The 22,533-nt window shown below is 43.5% G+C and overlaps 1 protein-coding gene across 5 annotated transcripts in view; it reads right to left on the reverse strand.

Annotated features, from left to right (window-relative positions):
- LOC122560512 (uncharacterized) overlaps positions 1-22,533 on the reverse strand; it is a 34,341-nt gene that overhangs the window by 6,760 nt on the left and 5,048 nt on the right. Inside the window, exon 1 of one of the 5 annotated variants that reach the window (XR_015760601.1) lies at positions 1,541-5,303. The exons of 3 other annotated variants lie outside the window; for them this stretch is intronic. Coding sequence is in view for 1 of the 2 variants with exons in the window: in XM_087997987.1 (XP_087854113.1) it covers positions 1,374-1,454 (81 nt within the window). In the remaining variant the exon portion in view is untranslated. Of the gene's footprint in view, positions 1-1,373; positions 5,304-22,533 lie in introns of those variants that run through there. One more of the 5 variants, XM_087997987.1, reaches the window with a different exon arrangement.

A 22,533-nucleotide genomic window follows, 5' to 3' on the forward strand; every position in this document is an offset into this window, starting at 1 on the left:
AGCAAGCCAAGCCACAAGACAGAGACAGCAGAGAAGCTGAGACAGACAACAAATATCAGGATCCTGGTCAATCTCTCAAGGTGGACGCCACTGAATTAGTTACAAGGTCTGGCGTGGTGTCCTTCCACCCAATCTCGCCAGAGTCTCACAGCTGTAGCTACAAAGGAACCCAGTTCCCTTCTCAAGCTTGTTGGCTTAGAGGACAAACGGCCACAAACTGCCAGGGAAACACTTTGGAGCAACTCCAAAACTTAATGTCTGTTGCCACAGCCCAACTAGCCTGGGTTCAAGGTTTACCAAAATAAAGCTCAATCTTTATCAGATGATTAAGGATCACTAACCTAAAACTAGTCACCTCTAGCACCACAGTCTGGTTCATGGCTCAAGGATCACTAAACTAAATCTAGCCTCTGTCGCCACAATCAAATCCCACTCACTCTCGCTTGTGGTTCAAGGTTTACCTGCCCATTGTGGTCACTTTTCCTCTCCCCTTCTGCCGCAATTTCGGCCGACTCAGGGAGGTACTCAACAGGCTAGAGGACAAAACATAACAGGTTCCAGGATACCTCATGAAGTAGAAGTCCTGCTAGCTACACCAACTGTTGGGGATAGAAATAAATTATGCAGTGGGTGACTCGCTCATAGCAGTCCAATTTAGACGTGACATATCTCACACAAGTTTAATCGTGAGCTCACAAGGAGAGTCAAGTTGACCGAATGGTCACAAGTCACTCTGACGAGATACAGAGAGTTGCATGATTATATAATCATTTAACAATTAGCAAACTATTAATTGCAGGATAATGAGCAAGTTAGGGACCTTGCCCAGTCATTAGCTTCAGTCACATAATGTCTGGACAGTGTCAGTTAGTAGCTGATAAGCAGGTGTGAGTATACAATAGGTCCTTGCAAAGAGAGGAATGGTCCCATGCAAGGAAAGAATTCGTTTGTCAGATATCAGTACAGCCGTAAGGCCAACCATCTTAGTTGGGCATGGGAAACACAGGCTTTTAGTAAGCAGGCACTAAGGTGAGATTCAAAATGGTTTTCAGGCTTTTAATATATGACAAAATGGCTGAAAAGAAATCTGACAATTCTCCCACAAATATTCTCTATTGGACTTAAAGAATAAAGTTGTTAATTTTTACTTTAAATAGTGACCTCCGGGATAGTTTTTTGCCTCTCGAATTTTAACAGATTACAGAACGGGGTGAACCTTTTCTGTGTTGCTGGTTTAAATTAGCAGAGGGGTTTACACTGAGTCATAACAGTACTCTTCAAGACGTCACTATTTACTTCCCCAGGTTCCTCAGCATCCATACCTTTCTCAGTAGTAAATAATATGAGAAATATTCAATTAGAACCTCACCTACCTCCTGTGGCTCCACAGATAAATGATCTTGTTGATCTTTAAGACGCACTATTGTCTCCCTAGTTACCCTTTTGCCCTTCATGTACTGTCAATGCCATCCTGTGTCCGCTTTTAGCCCTCCTGATTTCACTTTTGGCACAGAGTTGGTCAATGAGTTGAGCATCGTACCCCGTTCTTATGAAGGCGTCCTTGAGTACTTCCAAGCGCCTGTCACGTTCCTGATGAATCACCTGATGAAGGAGCGTCGCTCCGAAAGCTAGTGTGCTTCCAATTAAACCTGTTGAACTATAACCTGGTGTTGTGTGATTTTTAACTTTGTACACCCCAGTCCAACACCGGCATCTCCGAATCATGACGAATAATGTCAGCTGCAGTGAGTCAGTCTGTGATTTTATGATTTGCCGCTAGATGGCGATTTTAGGTCACATTTTGAGATGCAAACTGCTATGCAGTAAGAGGGAATACCGTTAAGTTAAAACTGTCACATGACTGCTCCCAAAAATGTTCAGTTAATTTTCGGTCATTGTGATTAAAATTCAGTCAGCTTCATATGGTCAGGAAGAAGAGATCACATCCAGAGTGGGACACAGGCTGAGTGAATGTACAGGTCTGGGATTTGGAGATGGTGTAGGGATTCGGGTGCAGAGTGGAATTAGGTGCTTTTTCTTTGCAGTCTTTTGACTCAGATTTTAACTTTTCTTTAGACAAGATACACTGAAGCCTAAGTTGGGGACCCGGCGCAAAAAAAATTGACATCAAAGGAGTTCATTGATTGGTGACAGCTATCAATTTGACTATCCTCTATGGTTTGCAGAGGGATGTTGAGTTGCATGGAAAATTATGGAAAGGGTTAAGTGGAGAGGGGAGAGCTCAGCAGAGATTATTAATGAGGCAGAAAGTGTGGAAAAGTTCAGGAATATAGTGCAGGCACAGCAGCTAAAGAGATGACTATGAGGAGGGGTAATCAAGGCAGGACTGAGGGTGTTGTACTCAATGGCACACAGTCTACAAAACAAGGTGAATGAGCTTGTAGTGCAGATTTAAATTAGCAGTGGCTTCACTTGGAGGTCGCCACTGATGATGTTACCTAGCCAGGTAATGAAACGTCTGGATATCAAACCTACAGCTCAGCGAGCAAACCTACACCCTAAACCTCAACCTGAGCTACAAACCTTCACTAACCTTGCAAAAAGCAGGTATGGTTGTGGGTGCAGATATGCCTGCAAAGGGATCCGGGCTGGGAACTAAATATCCACAGACAGGCAGACGAGCAGGATTGACTTGTTGGTAAGGAAAGAAATTAAATTGATAGCAAGAAATGAAATACTCTGGAAAGTGTAGAATCTGTGTGGTAAAATTGAGAAACCACAGAGGAAAATAGACCCTGAAGCGAGTTATGTACACGCTTCCTGGAAGAGTTAGGATTTGGGGCATGTAAGAAAGGCACTACCACAATAGTAATGGGGGATTTCAATGTGTGAGTGGACAGGGAACATCAGGTTGTTGGCAGATCCTTAAAACAGAGAATTTGTGGAATGTCTACAAGATGGCGTTTTTTGGAGCAGCTTGTAGTAGACCCCACTAGAGAACAGTCAGTGATATGTAATGAGGCAAAATTGATTAGGGAGCTTAAGGTGAAGGAACCTTCGGGGCCAATCACAATAATGGCTACACTTCATTGTGCAGTTTGATGGGGGATTTCAATGTATGAATGGACAGGGAACATCAGGTTGTGGGCAGATCCTTAAAACAGAGAATTTGTGGAATGTCTACAAGATAGCGTTTTTTGGGGTAACTTGTAGCTAGAGAACAGTCAGTTTTGGATTTGAGGTGATATGTAATGAGGCAAAATTGATTAGGGAGCTTAAGTTGAAGGAACCTTTGGGGGCAATGGCCATAATGTTACACTTCACCATGCAGCTTGAAGGGGAGAAGAAGGAATCGCATGTTACTGTACTACAGGGACAACGGTGTAGCATCAGTGGGAGCAGGGTAATTCCTCAGGTCAATTTGGGAGGCACAGCAGAAATTCATCCCAAGGAAGAAGCATACTAATGGGAGGATGAGGTAACCATGGCTGACAGGGAAATCAGGGGCAGCATAAAGGCAAAATGAAAAGCATTAAACATGGTGAAGATGAGTGGGAAGGTAGAGGACTGAGAAGCCTTTAAATCCCAGCAGAGGAATCTTTAAAAAAACTAAATAATAGGGGAGAAGATGAAATCTGAGGGGAAAGTTTCCTGGTAATACGGAAGAAGATTGCAAAAGTAGAGTTTAGATATATAATAGGTGAGAGAGATGCAAGAGTGAGCATTGCACTGCTGGAAAATGAGGCTGGAGAAGTCACGTTGGGAAAAGAAATGGCAAACAATCTGAAGAGATACTTTATATCAGTTTTCACAGAGGGAGACCCCAGCAGCATAACAACATTTCAAAACAGTCAGGTGCAGATTCTGTTCGCCGAGCTGGGAATTTGTGTTGCAGACGTTTCGTCCCCTGTCTAGGTGACATTCTCAGTGCTTGGGAGCCTCCTGTGAAGCGTTTCTGTGATGTCTCGTCCGGCATTTATAGTGGTTTGTGTCTGCCGCTTCCGGTTGTCAGTTCCAGCTGTCCGCTGCAGTGGCCGATATATTGGGTCCAGGTCGATGTGTTTGTTGATAGAATCTGCGGATGGCTTCCATGCCTCTAGGAATTCCCTGGCTGTTCTCTGTTTGGCTTGTCCTATAATAGTAGTGTTGTCCCAGTCGAACTCATGTTGCTTGTCATCGGCGTGTGTGGCTACTAAGGATAGCTGGTCATGTCGTTTCGTGGCTAGTTGGTGTTCATGGATACGGACCGTTAGCTGTTTTCCTGTTTGTCCTATGTAGTGATTGGGGTTGGTTCCTTGGGATTTTGTACACTACATTGGTTTTGCTCATGCTGGGTACTGGGTCATTTGTCCTGGTAAGGTGTTGTCTGAGAGTGGCCGTTGGTTTGTGTGCTGTTATGAGTCCTAGTGGTCTTAGTAGTCTGGCTGTCAGTTCAGAAATGTTCTTGATGTATGGTAGTGTGGCTAGTCCTTTGGGTTGTGGCATGTCCTCATTCCGTTGTCTTTCCCTTAGGCATCTGTTGATGAAATTTCAGGGGTATCCGTTTTTGGCGAATACATTGTAGAGGTGTTCTTCCTCTTTTTGCAGTTCTGGTGTATTGCAGTGTGTTGTGGCCCTTTTGAACAGTGTCTTGATGCAACTTCTTTTGTGTGTGTTAGGGTGGTTGCTTTCATAGTTCACGACTTGGTCTGTGTGTGTGGCTTTCCTTTATACCTTTGTGGTGAATTCTCCGTTCGGTGTTCTCTGTACCATCACGTCTAGGAATGGGAGTTGGTTGTCCTTTTCTTCCTCTCTAGTGAATCGGATTCCTGTGAGTGTGGCGTTGATGATCCGGTGTGTGTTCTCTATTTCTGTGTTTTTAATGATTACAAAGGTATCATCTACATATCTGACCCAGAGTTTGGGTTGAACTTGCGATAAGACTGTTTGTTCTAATCTTTGCATTACAGCTTCTGCTATGAGTCCAGAGATGGGTGAGCCCATGGGTGTGCCGTTGATTTGTTCATATATTTGGTTGTTGAATGTGAAGTGTGTTGTGAGGCACAGGTCCAGTAGTTTGAGTATGCAGTCTTTGTTGATAGGTTCCCCGTCTTGTTGTCTGTTCTGTATGTCCAGCAGGTTGGCTACTGTTTCTCTGGCTAGGGTTTTGTCGATAGAGATGAACAGTGCCGTTACAACGAATGAGACCATAATTTCTTCCTCGTCTATGTGTATATTTCTGATGATATCCAAGAATTCCTGTGTTGACTGTTTACAGTGTCTAGATCCGCTGATCAGGTGTTTCAGTTTCTGTTGTAGTGTTTTAGCCAGTTTATGTGATGGTGTCCCTGGTAGCGATACGGTGGGTCAAAACACTACATAGGACAAACAGGAAGACAGCTAACGATCCGTATCCATGAACACCAACTAGCCATGAAACAACACGACCAGCTTTCCTTTTGTAGCCACACATGCGGATGACAAGCTACAAACTGAAATGGCAAACAAACTGAAGAGGTACTTTATATCAGTTTTCACAGAGGGAGACCCAGCAGCATAAAAGCATTTCAAAACAGTCAGGCGCAAAGTTAAGTGTGGTGGCCAACAATAGGGAGAAGATATTGGGAAGCTGAAGGGTCTGAAGTTGGATAAATGACCCAGAGCAAAGAAGTGGCAAATGGAATACCGTTTGGGGAAGTGTGAGGATATGTACTTGGGTAGGAAGAATCGAGGTGTAGACTATTTTCTAAATGGGGAAAGACTTTAGAAAACGGAAGCACAAAGTGATTAGGGAATGCCGGTTCAGGATTCTCTTAAGGTTAATGTGTAGTGGGCAGTTAGGAAGGCAAATACAATGGTAGCATTTGTGGGAACGTTTTTCCCTGATAGGGAATGAAAATTCGGGAGGCAGGCAAGATGCAGACGAGTGGAAGCTTATTCCTGCAGAAACCAGTTAAAGCAAGGAGAGGGTCAAATGATCTTCCCTGAATCTGGCCTCAATGTACGAAATCAATGATTCACTTAATCTTTGGCTCAAATCAGAGGATCGATCAATGACACACCCTAACTTGTTCAGTAAAAAACAGTATTTTTATACATTCTGTATAATATTGATCACACACAACATGGTTACAGCCCTTCCCTCATAATCCACCTGATTAATGATTGGCATTTCTGTCCCCAGCCTTAGGTACTCATGATCTCATGGCTTTTGACAGGTATCATTATCTCGAGACATTGGGATCTTTCTGTGCATCCCGTTCATTTGCATTACAAAATTTATTGCTGTACTCCTTCAGGCCTCTCAGGCTGGCTTGCTCTGAGGAGATGGTTTGAATTCGATTATTTATTGTATCCCATGTGCTGTCTTTATCAAAATCAGTTATTACTCTGATATTCCCCACCATCCTAATTATGCAATGCAAAATACAGTTAGTTTCGACTAGTTGCTGTCAGACTTGTAATATTGATTTCTGTTAGGAAGTTAGTTAGAAAGTGTAAGGTTAAATGCAGCTTTTCCCACGCTTAGTACTTTGGGCTTTAAGCAATCTATTTTGTTCAGGGGGCAGGATGGTATTTCCTGAAGCTAATTAACTTTCACATTTACGTCTAAATGTTTTTTAAAATGCTTTTATTAAGTGTTGATTTTTTCAATGCTAAAAACTATCCTTATGATTCCCAAGAGAATTTCTAACTAGAATCTATTAGACAATAGACAATAGACAATAGGTGCAGGAGTAGGCCATTCTGCCCTTCAAGCCTGTTGTGTCAAACGTGCTGCCGTATCCACAGAATGTTTAGGGTGTCATGTCCCACTGGGCATTGGGCAACCCATTAATACCTCCAAATGGGATCAGTCCAGTGATTCTATTGACCTGGTTCCTTATGGTATAGAGAGCCAATGGTACAGCCTCCAGCCATGGCAGCCCAGAGTCTTGTGAGATCTTTGTTAAGGTGGTCTTGAGGGTGCCATTCATCCATTCCACCATACCCGAGGACTGAGATTGGTATGGGAGGTGATAATTCCATGCGCCGCCTAGTGCTTTGCTCACATGCTCAGTAATTGCGGAAGTGAAATGATTGCCTCTGTCACTGTTAATGCCTCCCAGAATTCCAAATCTAGGAATCATGTCTTTCATGAGACATTTAACCAACGTCCTAGCATCATCTTACCTAGTGGGGAAACCTTCTATCCATTTGGAAAACATGTCAACAATGAGTGGCATGGATTTAAAACCTTGTCTGGCTGGCATGTGCACAAAATCCACCTGTAGGTGATTAAAGGGGCCATCAGTGGCTACCCCGGACAGGAGCATGATGGCCTGGAAATGGTTGTTAATGAGCAAGGGTCACCCAGAGGAAGTGATAAAGCCTCTATGTTTCCACAAGGTCCCAAAATCATGGACTACCCCAAACACATATCGGGAATCAGTGTAAACATTAACAGATCATTTGTCAACGAGATCACAGGCTCTGGTAAGGGCATATAGCTCACCAACTGAGCAGAAGTCCTGTCTGGTAGTGCAGCTGCTTTGAGAGTTTCAGAAGGGGTGCAAACCACACAGCTGGCTGACATGTGGTGACCTGAGGTGTGAAAGGAGGAGCCATCAGTGAAGAGGATCATGTCAGGGTTCTTAAGCGGGGTTTCGGAGAGGTCAGATGTGGAGTAACAACCTCACGGACTGTGTGTGCAGTCGTGATCACCAGCGGGATAGTCATGGACAGGGAACAGGATGGTTGGATTCAGAGCAGGGGCATACTGGAGCATTAAATTAGTTCGCAAGAGTAGGACCTCATAGCCATTTCTCCTAGATACCGTAAAATGTGGTGTTGCTGCTGAACTTAACAGCAAGGAAAATCCCAAATACCGTATGCCAGCCCTGATCGGGTTGATGAAACCAGGATACCCACTGGGGGCAGAACCTTCCTCAGGTGCTCACCCAATGACCATCACTGAGCAACCTTTTCCCGAGGGGACCCTGAGAAGGGGAACATGCAGGCCCCAGCATTCCACCTTTGAGACTGGGAACAAGACAGCAAAATCTCCCAAGGACAAATGGCTGGCCCTTGCTTTAACAGTTGAAAAGTGGCCACTGGGGAGTGATATGTCTTTAATGTTACCTCGGAGCTAACATGACGAATCGACATGCTTGTGACCTAGGAAAAGGAAAATCTACTAATGTACACTATGTCTTTATTGTGCTTTTATATGATCCATGATTTTGGAGTCTTGTGGGAACATTGAAGGTTTTTAGCCCCCAAGGGGCAGCATTTTGGTAATGTTGTTTTGTCCAATCAATCTGGCAGTTATCAAGATGTTCGGCTCATGTCAAGGAAACTGATACTGTTTCCAAAGTAGAGGGCAGATGGATGTAGCCGCCATGCAGGCAGCCTTACACCCCAAACTTCTGGTCCCATTGGATCCCCAGCAAAACCCAGTTAGACACAGTATAAGGACAAGTATGCCAGACCTGGGTAAGGTGCAGAAATCATAGGGTAAGCCCCTGCTGAAGATCACAAATTATGGCCTCAAGTAGGATACTCCCTCGATACACAAACCAAAATGTGGGTGACCCCTAATGGATGAGTTTGTGTTCCTTCTTTGCTGCGACCTATTTTAGTTGATTATGTATATTTTGTATACAGTTCGACAAGGAGGAAATGGTTTATACTCTATTACAATGGACACTCTGCGGTCTCCAACCACGATGGGAGGGGCCCTTCCAGGTTCTCCCCATCACCCCCACTGCTAATAGGTCACTGTGCACCTCCACCATTGCAAGTTCATCAGACGAGCCCCTTGCAAGGGGGGGATAGATGATGATGAAAGATCTTGCCCTGCTGTATGTTCTTGCCATTGCCAGCATTGGTGCACAAGAAGGGACAGTTTACCTGTATGATCCAGGGCAACCAGAGACTCTATACAATCTATTTCGATGCGTGGAACATTACCAAGAATGACTGTTGCAGTGGTCAATTGCATCAACAAGATTAGACAGTCCATTTACAGAACAAGTCTAAGTGGTCTTTACCCTGCAAAGGTGTTGTGTGCCAGTTTGATTTCAGTTGTGCAATGGGCAACCCTGGTAAGCATTGTCCCCATTCAAATAGGTCACGTCGCAACAGAGAAGATGGGGAAATGTTACCTTTCACTAACAATTTGTTTCTCCAAAGTCACAGTCAAATATTTGGCCAGGATGAAGTGGTCTGTTATGCCCTTACTTCAGCAAAAGACTGTCTGACCCCTTTTCCCCTCCCGAATCCCAACGAAGGAGTATGGAACGCTTCTAAAGCATTTACTGGACATAACATGTCATTTGATTATTACTTATCCCCACCTGCTAGCTGCTTATGGACTTCTTCCAATAAGTCCAGGGTAGCTTATCTGAATTTTTACAATGGTAAAGGATGGGGGTGGATTTACATTAATGTGCCCAAGACTATTCCCTGTGCAATGAACAAATGTACCAATTGCCATTGCTCCTCTGCAGGACCTCGCATCTCATGCGGATGGCTTGGGGAAGAGTGTGTCTCTGTTATTGCTGGTATTCAGGCCCTTTGTGGAATGGGTGATAGCACCCACCTTCATTATGAGACCCCTAATGGCACCCACATCTTCCTAATTGTGGGATGGAAGGAATCATTCTGGGACAATAACCCATCTCTTTCTATTGAACAGCTTTCACCCCAAATGCTCAGGACAGTCGTACTTTGTAGCCATGGACTATCCATATGTTCCGGGAAGTCACAAACACAGGCCCGCTTCTTATTGGGAAGCTCCCTCCATCATTTATTCTAAACCTTTTTTCAGCCAAGGCAAAGCAACCAATTTCCTTATCCTTAATGAAATAGGCACTTCCCGTGCTGTAGCTGTAAGAACACTCTTTCCGACCATGGTTCCTGTCCAATTACCGATTTCCCTGTCAAACATTCAGTCTCATCTGAATTCTGCGCAAATTGGAAGAATCCAAAGGCTTCGAGCACCACTAAGGCTCACTCTCTGGGGTATGCATTTCTCAGTATTTTTTTCTGCAGGAAGTATTAGCCATCGAAACTGAAATTCTCTCATTTACACTCTCACCCTCTTGGGTAATGAGATGACTGCTGCCTTAACAGGAGTTAGGGACATGCTTTCAGAATTACGCCTATTTTTTCAACAAACCGGTACTTCGCGACTACATACTCGCCAAAGAAGGTGGAGTTTGTGCCATAGTCAAAGGCAAATGCATCGGGGGTGGGGGGGGGTCACTGGCCTCATCAAGAATATTACCAGGCATGTAGATAACATCAGCCAACTGAGGGCGCGGGATGGGGAGATTGGGGTTTTGGCTCATGGTACAACTGGCTGATAAATATGGCTATGTATGCTGCTATTGTTTTAGTTGGTATTTTGTTGGCATTGCTATTGTTAAGTGTATTATTGCTAAAATACTAACTTCTATTGACAGTTTCGGTTTCACTCAGAAAATGCTTCTTCTCCACTCAAATGAAGATGAGGAGGCGCCATTGCCTACCCCTACTTCCTCCCCAGAGGAGGAGTAAGTATGGCAGTCTCTGGCGTCCATTCGATTGGATTGATCTACTTAATACCCTCACAGCCTATGGTGTGGTCATGGAATGATCAAAGGGAGAGATGAGGATCTAAAATCTGGATTTAGGCTGTTGTCAGGAGCAACTAATTAATGTATGCTTTTACGAACTACAAAATGGCTTCTTAATGCAAGTAACATAAAGTAACATAACAAAATGGCTTCTCGAAGTAAATTAACAATTCCGTTTATAATGGCATCTAACTCTGCTGAAAACTGCATTCCTGAACTATTGAAAGAGATTAGCAAACGATGTCCTGTTCATTGTATGAATTAACAAAGTAAGATATGATATTATTAAAGTGTCCTAAATTGACCTTGGAAACCAGGTGTCCCAGAAATAAAGACGCACAAAAGAAGTCAGTTCCTAGGAAATATCATTGGCATAATTTTATGTCTATTTGTCATTTTATTTCATTTTATTGGGTTAATTTTGCAATTAAGGCTGTTCCATTTGTTAAGAGACCTATAAAAGTTGTCTGTGTTTTAAGCTAAAGTGTGCAGCTTTTTCAGAGTACACAGAGGGGTGCTTAACCCCTGTGTTGCTGGATAACCTATGCCTAGTGTCGTAATAAATTGTGAAATCTTGCTGAACCAGACCGAGCTGCTAGTGTTGATTTGACCGATCGGGGAACGGCGAGGCCCTTCCCGGGGATCCAGATCTTCAGGGGCAGGCAGGCGGGCGATCGGTCAGTCAGATGGAATTGGGTCATGATCCCAACCCCTCGCAGGGGGTGGGGATCATGATGGACTGTTCTGTTTGTTGGAGAAGTGGCGATCCGGAGCCAGACCTGTCTGTGGTATATTTCTCACACATAAACAGTAAACAGTAATCAACTGAAAACAATTCATGGGGATGAGCCTGAAAAAGCTGATGTCGCCTGCACCCATGATTCTGAATTGGAGAGGTCTCTTCAGCTTGCCCAGGATGAAGGATTGCAATCCCAGGATTGATGTCACACAATGTGTTGATAAATGGTTTTGGCGGAAATATTGCCAGCTGATAATTGATTGCATCTTCTTCCTGACAGCTTCAGAACATCATGCTGAGGTTGAATAGGATGTTGGTGAGGCCACATTTGGAGCACTGTGTTCAATTCTGGTAACTCTGCTATAGGAAGAATGTTATTACATTGGAGGGGTTACAGAAAGGATTCACCAGGGTGTTACCAAGACTGAAAAGTTTGAGTTACAAGGAGAGGCTGGGTCAGCTAGAATTTTGTTTCCTGGAGCATAGAAAATTGAGGGATGACTATATAGAGGTTTATAAAATCATGTGTGGCATGACATACCATCAACTGGGATCATAACAATATGGACTATAGATCTCTCAATTCCATATGCTAATTTAATGTGACCTTCCTGTTAATTTCCTATTTCCTGGGACTTCCATGGACTGGAATCCTTTTAAAAAGGCACCAAATGCACTGATTGAGAAATGCCACTGGAATTTCCTAACAAAGGTGAGTTGGCAACGTTTCATTAAACTGACGTGGATTAAACAAAAGACAGTCTGAGCTGAAATTAATAGTTTAATGAATGGACTGGATTCAAGCCAGTCTTCAGATGTTAGAGATGAAAGACTATGGACAGTTTTTTTTTAGGTTAGATTACTTACAGTGTGGAAACACTCCCTTTAGCCCAACAAGTCCACACCGACCCTCCGAAGAGCAACCCACCCAGAGCCATTCCCCTACATTTTACCTTCACCTAACACTATGGGCAATTTAGCCTGGCCAATTTACCTGACCTGCACATTTTTGGACTGTGGGAGGAAACCGGAGCACCCGGAAGAAACCCACGCAGACACGTGGAGAATGTGCAAACTCCACACAGACAGTTGCCTGAGGGGGGAATTGAACCTGGGTCTCTGGCGCTGTGAGGCAGCAGTGCTAACCACTGCGCCACCGTGCCACCCTTAGCAAATATGCAAAGCATATATTCAGCAGATGGAATATACAAACCAACTCCCTATTTCAAGGAGATTGTTTTTAGACAGAAGAGATGGGTGTTAGGCAGGAAGGAATTGTTGGAAACAGCTCAAAAGATAACTGCAAATATTTACTGCTGCTAATAGTTAGAGAAGCCAACTAACGAAACATGAACACAAATCTTGGGTCAAGTGATATGTTTCTAACTGATGCAGGAGCAAGAATTGCCAACGATCGTTTTATAGAAATGTTTGCAAACATGAACATTGTGGCCAGCCATACTGCGGCTCAAAGTCTCTTACAGCATGGACTCTGTGAAAGGAATCCCATGTTGATGGATTAGGTGAACTCCTGCTGCAGAACGGAAAAACACTAGAACAGATGTGTACATGCAGCTCAGACTGCACTGTCGCTGCTGGCACGAATAAAACCTTTCCTGATATCTTTCTGGATAGTGGATAGAGCATCAGTAAAGTTTCTGCAGAATGATGCATCACTTCTTAAGATAAGCATGCCGAATTTGTAATGTATCGCAGATATACATGATGGAAATAGTGGTTGGACACAGCCTGCACCCATTTGCCAGGAACACAGTTAATCATTGCTCCGATGTTTAGAAGTTCTTGAAGGGTTGTTCATTCACCATTCAAATCCCCTAAATAGCAGCGAGGTAGGCATGTCAAGCTTGTGCCTTCCCTCTGTACTCCATTCCAGACAGTACTGATCAAGGGCATGTCTTTAAAATAGTCAAGCAACTGATTCGAGCCTTCATTAATCCAAAAGTAATTGCCCAGTGAATGAATGAACTCCAAGCATGAGATAAGCCCAGTCACCTCCTTAAATCATCACCAGGACAATAGTTAGTTATTTTGTAGTTGTTTCTTTGAAATGAATTATTCTGCAATTGATTCTAGTTAGAAATTCCCTTGGGAATCATAAGGATAGTTTTAGCTTTAAAAAAAATCAACACTTAATAAAAGAATTTTAAAAAGCATTTAGACGTAATTAGCTTCAGGAAATACCATCCTGCCTCCTGAACAAAATAGATTGCTTAAAGCCCAAAGTACTAAGTGTAGGAAAAGCTGTATTTAACCTTACACTTTCTAACTAACTTCCTAACAGAAATCAATATTACAAGTCTGACAGCAACTAGTCAAAACTAACTGTCTTTTGTATTTTTGCATGCACAATTAGGATGGTGGGGAATATCAGAGTAATAACTGAATTTGATAAAAACAGCACACAAGATGCAATAAATAATTGAATTCAAACCATCTCCTCAGAGCAAGCCAGCCTGAGAGGGCTGAAGGAGTACAGCAATAAACTTTGTAATGCAAATGAACAGGATGCATAGAAAGATCCCAATGTCTTGAGATAATAGTGCCTGTCAAAAGCCATGAGATCATGAGGACCTAAGTCTGGACAAAGAAATGCCCATCATTAATTAGGTGTTTTACTGAATTAGGGGTATGGATTATGAGAGAAGGGCTGTAACCATGTTGTGTGTGATCAATATTATACACCAATGTATAAAAATGCTGTTTTTTACTGAACAAATTAGGGTGTGTCATTGATCTATCCTCTGATTTGAACCAAAGATTAAGCAAATCATTGATTTCGTACATTGAGGCCAGATTCAGGGAAGATCCTTTGACCCTCTCCCTGCTTTTAACTGGTTTCTGCAGGAATAAGCTTCCACTCGTCTGCATCTTGCCTGCCTCCCAAATTTTCATTCCCTATCAGAGAAAAACGTTCCCACAAATGCTACCATTGTATTTGCCTTCCTAACTGCCCACTACACATTAACCTTAAGAGAATCCTGAACCGGCATTCCCTAATCACTTTGTGCTTCCATTTTCTAAAGTCTTTCCCCATTTAGAAAATAGTCTACACCTCAATTCTTCCTACCCAAGTACATATCCTCACACTTCCCCAAACGGTATTCCATCTGCCACTTCTTTGCTCTGGGTCATTTATCCAACTTCAGACCTTTCAGCTTCCCAATATCTTCTCCCTATTGTTGGCCACCACACTTAACTCTGCACCTGACTGTTTTGAAATACTTTTATGCTGCTGGGTCTCCCTCTGTGAAAACTGATATAAAGTACCTCTTCAGATTGTTTGCCATTTCTTTTCCCAACATGACTTCTCCAGCCTCATTTTCCAGCAGTGCAATGCTCACTCTTGCATCTCTCTCACCTTTTATATATCTAACTCTACTTTTGCAATCTTCATTCGTATTACCAGGTAACTTTCTCCTCAGATTTCATCTTCTCCCCTATTATTTAGTTTTTTTTAAAGATTCCTCTGCTGGGTTTTAAAGGCTTCTCAGTCCTCTACCTTCCCACTCATCTTCACCATGTTTAATGCTTTTCATTTTGCCTTTATGCTGTTCCTGATTTCCCTGTCAGCCATGGTTACCTCATCCTTCCCTTAGTATGCTTCTTCCTTGGGTTGAATTTTTGCTGTGCCTCCGAAATTGACCTGAGGAATTACCCTGCTCCCACTGATGCTACACCGTTGTCCCTGTAGTACAGTAACATGTGATTCCATCTTCTCCCCATCAAACTGCACAATGAAGTGTAGCACATTATGGCCATTGCCCCCAAAGGTTCCTTCAACTTAAGCTCCCTAATCAATTTTGCCTCATTACATATCACCCCAAATCCAAAACTGACTGTTCTCTAGCTACAAGTTACCCCAAAAAACGCTATCTTGTAGACATTCCACAAATTCTCTGTTTTAAGGATCTGCCCACAACCTGATGTTCCCTGTCCATTCATACATTGAAATCCCCCATCAAACTGCACAATGAAGTGTAGCCATTATCGTGATTGGCCCCGAAGGTTCCTTCACCTTAAGCTCCCTAATCAATTTTGCCTCATTACATATCACTGACTGTTCTCTAGTGGGAGAAAGTGAGGTCTGCAGGTGCTGGAGATCAGAGCTGGAAATGTGTTGCTGCAAAAGCGCAGCAGGTCAGGCAGCATCCAGGGAACAGGAGAATCGACGTTTCGGGCATAAGCCCTTCTTCAGGAATGAGGAAAGTTTGTCCAGCAGGCTAAGATAAAAGGTAGGGAGGAGGGACTTGGGGGAGGGGCGTCGGAAATGTGATAGGTTGAAAAGGGTCAAGGTGAGGGTGACAGGTCAGACTGGGGTGGGTGCGGAGAGGTCGGGAAGAAGATCTCAGGTTAGGAAGGCGGTGCTGAATTTGATGGATTTGACTGAGACAGGCTGGGGGGAGGGGAAATGAGGAAACTGGTGAAATCCGAGTTCATCCCTTGTGGTTGGAGGGTTCCTAGCCGGAAGATGAGGCGTTCTTCCTCCAACCGTCGTTTCGCTGTGGTCTGACGATGGAGGAATCCAAAGACCTGCATATCCTTGGTGGAGTGGGAGGCGGAATTGAAATGTTGAGCTACAGGGTGGTTGGGTTGGTTGGTCCGGGTGTCCCAGAGGTGTTCTCTGAAATGCTCCGCAAGTAGGTGGCCTGTCTCCCCAATATAGAGGAGGCCACATCGGGTGCAGAGGATGCAATAGATGATATGTGTGGAGGTGCAGGTGAATCTGTGGCGGATATGGAAGTTTCCTTTGGGGCCTTGGAGGGAGGTGAGGGGGGAGGTGTGGGCGCAAGTCTTGCACCTCCTGCGGTTGCCCGAAACGTCGATTCTCCTGTTCTCTAGTGGGGTCTACTACAAGCTGCTCCAAAAAACACCATCTTGTAGACATTCCACAAATTCTCTGTCTTAAGGATCTGCCAACAACCTAATGTTCCCTGTCCATTCACACATTGAAATCCCCCATTACTATTGTGGTAGTGCCTTTCTTACATGCCCCAAATCCTAACTCTTCCAGGAAGCGTGTACATAACTCGCATCAGGGTCTATTTTGCTAGTTTCATTCCTTACTAACAAGTCAACCCTGTCTGTCCGCCTGTCTGTGGATATTTAGTTTCCAGCCCAGATCCCTTTGCAGCCACAACATCATACCTGCTAATTTAAATCTGCACTACAAGCTCATTCACCTTGTTTAATAGACTGTGTGCCATTAAGTACAACACCCTCGGTCCTGCTTTGATTACCCCTCCTCATAGTTATCCATTTAACATAGTTATCCATGTGCCTGAACTATATTCCTGAACCTTTCCACACTCTCTGCCCCACTAAACAGGGTTACCTCAGATTACAACAGGATCTTGACCAGATGGACCAATGGGCTGAGAAGTGGCAGATGGAGTTTAATTCAGATAAATGTGAAGTGCTGCATTTTGGGAAAGCAAATCTTAGCAGGACTTATACACTTAATGGTAAGGTCCTAGGGAGTGTTGCTGAACAAAGAGACCTTGGAGTGCAGGTTCATAGCTCCTTGAAAATGGAGTCACAGGTAGATAGGATAGTGAAGAAGGCTGAAGTTTGGTCAGAGTATTGAGTACAGGCGTTGGGAGGTCATGTTTGACTGTACAGGACATTGGTTAGGCCACTGTTGGAATATTGCATTCAATTCTGGTCTCCTTCCTAACAGAAAGATGTTGTGAAACTTGAAAGGATTCAGAAAAGATTTACAAGAATGTTGCCAGAGTTGGAGGATTTGAGCTAGAGGGAGAGACTGAACAGGCTGGGGCTGTTTTCCCTGGAGCGTCAGAGGCTGAGGGGTGACCTTATAGAGGTTTACAATTTATGAGGGGCATGGATAGGGTAAATAGGCAAAGTCTTTTTCCTGGGGTCAGGGAGTCCAGAACTAGAGGGCATAGGTTTAGGGTGAGAGGGGAAAGATATAAAAGAGACTGAAGGGGCAACTTTTTCACGCAGAGGGTGTTATGTGTATGGAATGAGCTGCCAAAAGAAGTGGTGGAGGCTGGTACAATTGCAACATTTAAGAGGCATTTGAATGGGTATATGAATAGGAAGGGTTTGGAGGGATATGGGCTGGGTGCTGGCAGGTGAGACTAGATTGGGTTGGGATATCTGGTCGGCGTGGGCAGGTTGGACCGAAGGGTCTATTTCCATGCTGTACATCTCTATGACTCTATGACTCTGCTGAGCTCTCCCCTCCCCACTTAACCCTTTCCATAATTTTCCATGCAACTCAACATTCCTCTGCAAACCATAGACGATAGTCAAATTGATAGCTGTCACCAATCAATGAACTCCTTTGATGTCATTTTTTTGGGCTGTGTCCCCAACTTAGGCTTCAGTGTATCTTGTTTCAAGAAAAGTTAAAATCTATGAGTCAAAACAGTGCAAGGAAAAAGCATCTGGTTCTGCTCTGCACTGAATTCCTACACCACCTCCAATTTCCCAGACCTGTACATTCACTCAGCCTGTTTCCCACTCTGGATGTGACCTCTCCTTCCTGACCATATGAAGCTGACTTAATTTTCGTCACGATGACCGTAAATTAATTGAACATTTTTGCGAGCAGTCAAGAGACAGTTTCAATTTCCTGATATTCCCTCTTACTGCATATCAGTTTGCATCTCAAAATGTGACCTAAAATCACCATCTAGTTGCAAATCATAAAATCACACAAACTGACTCACTGCAGCTGGCACTATCAGTGTATGTGCAGGAACTGCTCCCTCTACTGGAGCTCAAATGAAAACGAGTACCCTTGAGGTTTTCAGGGAGAGTAGGGCACTGTTGGGATGTGGAGTGTTTTATTTCCCCCTACCTTCCCCTTCACATTTTTGATCATGCAGCATCACCCTTTGATGAGAAGGGCATTGCTTGTTACTGGCCATTCTGGTGTTTCGTTTTTTCCTATACAAATAAGGTTTCTGCCCTTGTTGTTTCTTCACTGTGTCCTACACTTACACACACATGACATGGGCACTGGGGAGGAATAAGCACTGCTGCTCTCTGGTGGTAGTGCGGGGCTTTATAAATGGAAAAAAGAAAGAAAAAACAACAAAAACACCGTCTCGATGAAATGCTGCAGAAAAACTTAGCAGATCAAACAAAGTGAAAGTGGACCTGCTCACCCATTCTATTCCATCAGCTGATCTCATCTCTGCTTCAACTCCATTTTTCTGCCTGCTTACTATGGCTTTCAACTCATAACTGATTTAAAAATTGTCTATCTTCTATTACTTATTGTGTTTGGTGAGAGTTCCATTGCCTTGCAGGGAACTTTGATTCATTCCATTTCTTCCTGTACATTTGATGCCAGTACATGGAAACACCAGCACCTGCAAGTTCCCCTCAAATTCACTCACCATTCTGACTCGGAAATATATCACCGTTCCTTTACTGGAGCTGGAACAAAATCCCGAAATTCCCTTCCGAACAGCATTGTGGGTCAACATATAGCATGTGGCCTGGACCAGTTCAAGAAGGCTACTCACCACCCTCTTCGAAAGGGCAAGGGACAGACAGTAAAACTCTGTCCATCCAGTAATACCCAGATTCCAAGAGTGAATTTTTAAAAAATGCTTAACAAACCAGGAGAAATACTTTCATCCAAGCTGGGATCTCAGAGAAAATTCAGAGAACTCTCAGGGATTGTCCAGCACAGCCTTTCAGTCCGGGGATATGGTGCACATTAAGTTCTTGCTTAACATTGTTGGTACATTCTTACGTAGACAGGGCAGTGAAGAAGGCTTTTGGCACACTGGCCTTCATTGGTCAGGGCATTGAGCATAAGGAGGAACTGTTGGGCGAAGTTCACAGCACAGAATCAGATAAGTTAATTGTTTTAAGTCTGTCCAAGAGAAAGGCTGCAGTCGTGAGTATAGTGGATTCTTTCTTGATTATATGTTTTTGGAGATAAGTCTCTTGATTAAACTTAAAATATAAGCCATAGCTATTAATTTAACCTGTTTTTGTAGAGTGTTTTGCAGAGGAATAAGACTGTGTTATTTTCTGGGTCTGTAGATTGTGAAGGAGCGAAAATGGCCTTTGCAGTGATATGTACTTCTTATCAGATGTGGAAGTTTAAAGAGAGTTTAAGGGTTACTGCGGATTACATCTGCCATAAATGCTGTTGGATGCGAATCTTATCAGATCGAGTGGATTGGTTGGAGAGACAGATAGAAGCGATGAGGAATTTGCAACAGCAACAGCAACAGTATGTGATGGATGCCAGTTATAGGAAGGGGGTAAGTCTCAGATACAGTCATATAGATGGGTTAACTCCAGGAAAGGTGAGAGAGGTCAGCACCTAGGGCAGGAGTCTTTTGTGGATATACCCATTTCAAACAGGTATGCTGTTTTGGAAAATGTAGGGAGTGATGGATTCTCAGGGGAACATAGCACAAAGAGCCAAGTTCCTGGTATTGAGACTGGCTCTAATGCAACGAAGGGTATGTCAGCTTCCAAGAGATCAATTGTATTAGGGGATTCTGTAGTCAGAGGTACAGATAGACGTTTCTGTGGCCAGTAGAGAAAAAGCAGAATGGTGTGTTGTTTCCCTGGTGCCAGGATCAAGGATATAGAGAAGGTGCAGAATGTTCTCACGGGGGAGAGGGGCTAGCAAGAGGTCATTGTCCACATTGGAACCAACAGTATTGGAAGGGAAAAGGTTGAGATTCTGAAGGGAGATTACAGAGAGTTAGGCAGGAATTTAAAAAGGAGGTCCTCAAGGGTAGTAATATCTGGATTACTCCCAGTGCTACTAGCAAGTGAGGACAGGAATAGGAGGATAGAGCAGATGAATGCATGGCTGAGGAGCTGGTGTATGGGAGAAGGATTCACATTTTTGGATCATTGGAATCCCTTTTGGGGTATAAGTAACCTGTATAAGAAAGACGGATTGCATCTAAATTAGAAGGGGACTAATATACTGGCAGGGAAATTTGCTAGAACTGCTTGGGAAGATTTAGACTAGTAAGGTGGAGGAGTGGGACCCAGGGAGATAGTGAGGAAAGAGATCGAACTGAGATGGGTACAGCTGAGAACAGAAGTGAGTCACGGCAGGCAGGGACAAGGTAGGACTAATAAATTAAACTGCATTTATTTCAATGCAAGGAGCCTAACAGGGAAGGCAGATGAACTCAGGGCATGGTTAGGAACATGGGACTGGGATATCATAGCAATTACGGAAACATGGCTCAGGGATGGACAGGTCTGGCAACTTAATGTTCCAGGATATAAATGCTACAGGAAGGATAGAAAGGGAGACAAGAGTGGAGGGGGAGTAGCATTTTTGATAAGGGATAGCATTACAGCTGTACTGAGGGAGGATATTCCCGTAAGTACATCCAGGGAAGTTATTTAGGTGGAACTGAGAAATAAGAAAGGGATGATCACCTTATTGGGATTGTATTATAGACCCTGCCAATAGTCAGAGGGAAATTGAGAAACAAACTTGTAAGGAGATCTCAGCTATCTGTAAGAATAATAGGGTGGTTATGGTAGGGGATTTTAACTTTCCAAACATCGACTGGGACTGCCATAGTGTTAAAGGTTTAGATGGAGAAGAATTTCTTAAGTGTGTACAAGACAATTTTCTGATTCAGTATGTGAATGTACCTACTAGAGAAGGTGCAAAACTTGACATACTCTTGGGAAATAAGGTAGGGCAGGTGACTGAGGTGTCAGTGGGGGAGCACTTTGGGGCCAGTGACCATAATTCTATTCGTTGTAAAATAGTGATGGAAAAGGATAGACCAGATCTAAAAGTTGAAGTTCTAAATTGGAGAAAGGCCAATTTTGACGGTATTAGGCAAGAACTTTTGAAAGCTGATTGGACGCAGATGTTCACAGGTAAAGGGACAGTTGGAAAATGGGAAGCATTCAGAAATGAGATAACAAGAATCCAGAGAAAGTATATTCCTGTCAGGGTGAAAGGGAAGGCTGGTAGGTATAGGGAATGCTGGATGATTAAAGAAATTGAGGGTTTGGTTAAGAAAAAGAAGGAAGCATATATCAGGTATAGACAGGATAGATCGAGTGAATTCTTAGAAGAGTATAAAGAAAGTAGGAGTATACTTAAGAGGGAAATCCGGAGGGCAAAACGGGGATATGAGATAGCTTTGGCAAATAGAATTAAGGAGAATCCAAAGGGTTTTTACAAATATACTAAGGAAAAAAGGGTAACTAGGGAGAGAATAGGGCCCCTCAAAGATCAGCAAGGTGGCCTTTGTGTGGAGCCACAGAAAATGGGGGAGATACTAAATGAATATTTTGCATCAGTATTTACTGTGGAAAAGGATTTGGAAGATATAGACTGTAGGGAAATAGATGGTGACATCTTGCAAAATGTCCAGATTACAGAGGAGGAAGTGCTGGATGTCTTGAAACAGTTAAAGGTGGATAAATCCCCAGTATTTGATCAGGTGTACCTGAGAACTCTGTGGGAAGCTAGAGAAGTGATTGCTGGGCCTCTTGCTGAGATATTTGTATCATTGATAGTCACAGGTGAGGTGCCAGAAGACTGGAGGTTGGCAAACGTGGTGCCACTGTTTAAGAAGGGCAGTAAAGACAAGCCAGGGAACTATAGATTGATGAGCCTGACCTCAGTGGTGGGCAGGATGTTAGAGGGAATCCTGAAGGACAGGATGTACATGTATTTGGAAAGGCAAGGACTGATTTGGGATAGTCAACATGGCTTTGTGCGTGAGAAATCATGTCTCACAAACTTGACTGAGTTTTTTGAAGAAGTAACAAAGAAGATTGATGAGGGCAGAGCAGTAGATGTGATCTATATGGACTTCACTAAGGCGTTCGACAAAGTTTCCCATGGGAGACTGATTAGCAAGATTAGATCTCATGGAATACAGGGAGAACTAGCCATTTGGACACAGAACTGGCTCAAAAGTAGAAGACAGAGGGTGGTGGTGGAGGGTTGTTTTTCATACTGGAGGCCTGTGACCAGTGGTGTGCCACAAGGTTCGGTGCTGGGCCCTCTACTTTTTGTCATTTACATCAATGATTTGAATGTGAGCATAAGAGGTACAGTTAGTAAGTCTGCAGATGACACCAAAATTGGAGGTGTAGTGGACAGCGAAGAGGGTTACCTCAGATTACAACAGGATCTGAACCGGATGGGCCAATGGACTGAGAAGTGGCAGATGGAGTTTAATTCAGATAAATGCGAGGTGCAGCACTTTGGGAAAGCATATCTTAGCAGGACTTATA

Source organism: Chiloscyllium plagiosum, unplaced genomic scaffold (genome assembly GCF_037043375.1).
Source record: "Chiloscyllium plagiosum isolate Xiang-an unplaced genomic scaffold, Cpla_swu_hap1 HiC_scaffold_20, whole genome shotgun sequence".
NCBI classification, from domain to species: Eukaryota; Metazoa; Chordata; class Chondrichthyes; order Orectolobiformes; family Hemiscylliidae; genus Chiloscyllium; species Chiloscyllium plagiosum.